General features: G+C 29.0%; 1 protein-coding gene across 1 annotated transcript in view; it reads right to left on the bottom strand.

The window, feature by feature from the left end:
- Window positions 1-2,013: 2,013 nt before the first annotated feature.
- The window catches only part of LOC100573539 (keratin, type I cytoskeletal 9), a 16,965-nt gene continuing 14,219 nt past the window's right edge, over window positions 2,014-4,759 (bottom strand). Inside the window, exons 4-5 of the mRNA XM_003244697.4 lie at window positions 3,937-4,194; window positions 2,014-3,085 (exon numbers count right to left, since the gene is read on the bottom strand). Coding sequence (XP_003244745.1) covers window positions 2,970-3,085; window positions 3,937-4,194 — 374 coding nt within the window. The 3' untranslated portion in view covers window positions 2,014-2,969. The remainder of the gene's footprint in view (window positions 3,086-3,936; window positions 4,195-4,759) is intronic.

Raw genomic sequence — 4,759 nt, 5'->3', positions numbered from 1 at the left:
TTACTCTTTCTATTGTTCTCGCGGACTGCAGTTGTATGAGAAGATCGATGATAGCAACCCGACACTCCGAATTGCGATTAGCAAAGGCGCTTCGTGCAACGGCTTATCAGATATGCTGCAACACCCGGGGGTGATTCCTTGGGACATCAATGGGAACCTGTTGATAGTAATTTATACAAACAGATCCGCCACAATCACAACAACTACCAAGTCAATACAATCGACATCCAAGCGGTACCGGGGACAGGGGTACAATCTACAGAATTTCGGGAACCGATCAAAAACATTTCATAGGAAGATTCGCGAAACTAAAGACGATGACAAAAGGTTAGTCTAGTAGCAAAAAAGCCTCATAACTTATCATTATATTATTTACTAAATTATTATAGTGTTGTAGTATATTATAGTAGGTACCTATTTAACAGTGCCTAGCACTAATGTTATGGGTGGGTCACTATACTGGGCTTAGAATAGTTGTAGACTACATTATTTCAAAGTGTTCCGTACGTCTATACCTACCTATAGACATTTTGCTGTTGAATTCAAATCTTTTATCAGAACAAAAATCAAATAGCGTAGGATGCCTACATTTAATTTTTCAAAAAACTTAAGATCTCTTAGATTAAAATTGACAGTAGTAGCTAGGCCACTTAATGGCTTATATTTATTTAACATAAAAAATGTACTATTGACATTCTCCTCATTAATATAGTGTAATAAGTAATACATTTAAACGTCCATTAAAAAGTTTTTTTCGTGGTAGGTATAATAGTATTGAAAAATTGAATAAAATCTTATAAGCATCCATTTTGAACAGCCTAAACATAGAGTATTAAAACCTGTACTTATAAACATCTAAGAATAGTTATAGCTATAATATATTATTTTTTTTTGCAATTCGTAGTAATGATATTGTAAAACACAAATATTATGATGTTATCGACATTATTACATGGGTATTTTAAATTTTTAATATTATAATACAGCAAACAGATATTTAAATAATTATGTAGTAGAAAAAAATATACCTATAAATTAATAATGGGTAGTAAAAGTTACTGATGGATGTCGTATGTCGAAGGGGCATTAATGACATTTAGTTGCTTAGTGTATGAACTATTCATAGGTAGGTACATATAAATTGGTAAGCGGTAATAATTTTAAAAAAAGAAACTTTGAATGCGTTGATATCAATTACCTAATATCTAAAATCGAAATAGTAAAGTACTAAAGTGTGTTATTTTTTTGTTTATCTCAAATAGAACACGGCGTGCCCTTCAAATGACGATCGATGGAGATGACATAGGTACATGGTGAAGTTACGGTGCCAACATCCAAATCCGATGTTATAGTGTTAGCTGGTTCAAATCCTTTCGCCCTGCTTTTTGCAAATTGTGTGTATAATAATAAATTGGGTTCTATAAAGCCACTTGGACTATGAGACTCAATTGTGAAAATATTTAAAAACTAACTACTTATATCGTTCGAAAGCAAATTCGCATTCTATTTTATATTATACATTTTCATAATTTACATACATTTTATATACAATACATGCATTACATATTCATATGGTTCTAAATTAAACAATAAAGACTCTAGGAAATAAACAAATATTTTGGTACTTTATTTATCTTATAATTATAGGAACCTACAAAACATAAAAACAACTATTAATTTTCTGTAGGTACCAAAATTAAAAGTAAATTAGGTATTATTCTAATTTATTGTGATAATTTTACTACAGTACTGTATTTTAAAAGCATGTAAAATTTTAAAGAAAGAATTATTTATGTTATTTGAAGTTTTCATTAAATTATTATCAAGACAATTTATTTATATTAGGTGCTACATCGCCCGCATGTTTTTATAGGTAAAATAATTTCAAATTCAAAATATTTCTCAGTTGCTGCAATAAGAAATATTTATATAAATCTTATAATTTATTAGTATATTATATTAGTTATACCTATAAACATTTATATTTTATATAGGTACATTTTATCCATAAATCATAATTTATATTATTATAAAACCCATGTTTATATGTCTGACATATTCAGTCAACCTAAAAGTTAGGTAAGATTATTGTGTACCTGAGGTACCTATTCATTCTGAAATTGAATTATTGTTATAATATTTAGATACTAACAAAATGAAAAGAATATCAGTTGTTCGAAAAGTCCCATTTATACGTAAAGATAATAGATTTTCAATGAAATTAATGTCCGTATCACCGAAGAAAATCTTAAAGGCAAAAATAGTTATTACACTAGTCACTAAGTAATAAATTAATATAATATCCATTAGGTACTGTACCTAACGGGGTTTTCAGGGCCTTTGAATTATATGATTATAACTAGATTACAAGACATTGCTCGGTTAGTAAAGATTGATCAAATGCTAAGTTACAGTAGTTAATAACATTTTATGAAAATTTAAAGTATCAGTGGTTATTAATAGCAGTAGTGTAGGTACACTAAAAATATCAAAAAAATGTTGAGACCAACTAAGTTCACGTTTCTATCAAAAAGATACTGAAGTAAAAAAATCGAAGCATATTTTTAATGGATAGGTACCCCAAAAGTCGATGACAGACAGAAAAAATATACATTATTGTAAAGCCAATACATTCATATCTACGTTCAGAATCTATAATAAAAAAAGTTAAAAATTAAATTACGACTGGTAAATTAATAACTACCAGTTATTTATTTAAAAAAAAAACATCATTGTAAAACCAAATAATGCATTCTTCGCTCCGATTAAATCTCAAACTAAAAAAGAACTACGTAAAAAATTATGTATTAAATGAGTTTATTTACCTTTAAATTTATAACTTTATACATAGTAATGTACCTTGTAGATTAAATCGAAAAATTCTTCTCTAATGTAATATTGTCCTAAACTGTATAATGTATACCTAAATCTAATATACTTATATTGTTTTAGAATTTATTATAATAAATCTAGTTAATAAGTTTTTGTTGTTTCCAGAATTCTTCTCTGCCGTTCAAAAAATTAATGCCATCTTTCGCTTCAGACAGTATATAGTTGTCGTTTTCTTGAATGGCACTCACGATATCTGTACAAAAAACAAAATATTATGACTTATTATTAACACGCTAGACCAATTTAGAACGCAGATAGTTATTAAAATTATAATATTGTAGTCTGATGTCTGAAGAATTGAATGTGTAGAAGAATAATTAATAATTATAATTTATATTATTACACCCATTCAATATTTTTGGGATGCAATGGTTAAAGTGTAAATATGTAATGTGTATAAATGGCAATTATTATGTATACTTTCTAATAGGTACATATTGACGTGGTAACGACTGTCGACTTGGCATTTTTATATTATATTTATTTATATCCAATATTTATTCTATCTGATTAGTTTATTTAATACATTTAGATTACACTCAAAAGTATATTTTTCTTCCAATCATTACATAAAATAATACAGGTATCTATATAACCTATCTATTGTATTTTGTAAGAATTAATATTTGCATAATTCATTAGATATTATAACTGTTAAAAGATAGGTTTTTCGCTGTGCACGCTTATGAAAATATATAATGTTATTCATTATTAATTATTATAAATGCCTGTCCGGTCTGACACTGTTCTGTTCAGAAAACGATAATTATTTATAATGCTAAATAAATAAGATAATTATAGGTTAGGTTACCTAATTAACAATATTTGCATAATTATTTATTTGTTCGGAGGTCATTCGATATATTATAATATGATATTATCATTTATTGTCATATTTATAAAAAATTAAGGCTAGAAAATACCCTAAAACATCGAAAAAATAATCATTATAACCTAAAGGTTTTCACGCGTATTCCACCTAGGCATATTATGATGGATATCCATAGCATAACAATTTCAGCTCTAAAGTTATAATTATATTACTTGGATCTATCGTCAAGTGTTCCAGATAGTCCTTGTCCACGCACAATTCCCTGAGCAACATTTTCGATTGGCTTTTAGTGGTGGCCGCCGACGCCACTGCGTCTTTGCGCCTCGTCGTCGACCCTGTCACGGCAGGTGTCGAACCTCTGCTACCGCCGACGCCACCTCCGCCTCCGTTGACTGTTCCGGTCGTGGTCGCTTGGCGCTTGTCTCCCCAGCCGACCTGCTGCATGACGACGGCGGTGTCTTTCATTTTTCCTACGCAGTGATTTTATTTATAATTGTATGGCTTGTGAGATATTAGTAGCTCGAAAACAAAATATACGTTATACATACAAAATATATAGATGGATAGGTACTATATAAAAAAAAAGCATGCACCAAACCCAAAACATCATTTTCTACACTTAGTTTTATTTTATTAAATTAATTTAGAATTAAATTTATTAGCATTTATCTAGATTTATCTAGATTTATGTAAGCACTTCTTAAAAATCTATGTAAAGTACGCGATAAACGCATATCCTGTCTCCGTCTTACAAGTGCGTAACATAGAAAATTGTACGCTCAGAAGAAGACAGATAGCTCTGTTAATTTCAAAATTAGAGTGAATTGATCTGTTATAAGTAGGGCTAGGATTTATATGCATTGGTATGTTTGTTTTGCAACTTCTGATTACTTATTTTGTAAGTAATGTCCACGAATTAGCTCTAGCTGAGGTAAATGGTGGTATTTTTATTTGTCATATTTTTGCATATTTCGGACAAAATGCATATTTTTGCATATTTTGAACAAAATGAATATTTTTATAAGTTTTCGACTA

Source organism: Acyrthosiphon pisum, chromosome X (assembly GCF_005508785.2).
Source record: "Acyrthosiphon pisum isolate AL4f chromosome X, pea_aphid_22Mar2018_4r6ur, whole genome shotgun sequence".
Taxonomy (NCBI): Eukaryota; Metazoa; Arthropoda; class Insecta; order Hemiptera; family Aphididae; genus Acyrthosiphon; species Acyrthosiphon pisum.
The sequence above is the reverse complement of the archived record's forward strand: the minus strand, read 5'-3'. Positions and strand labels throughout refer to the sequence as shown.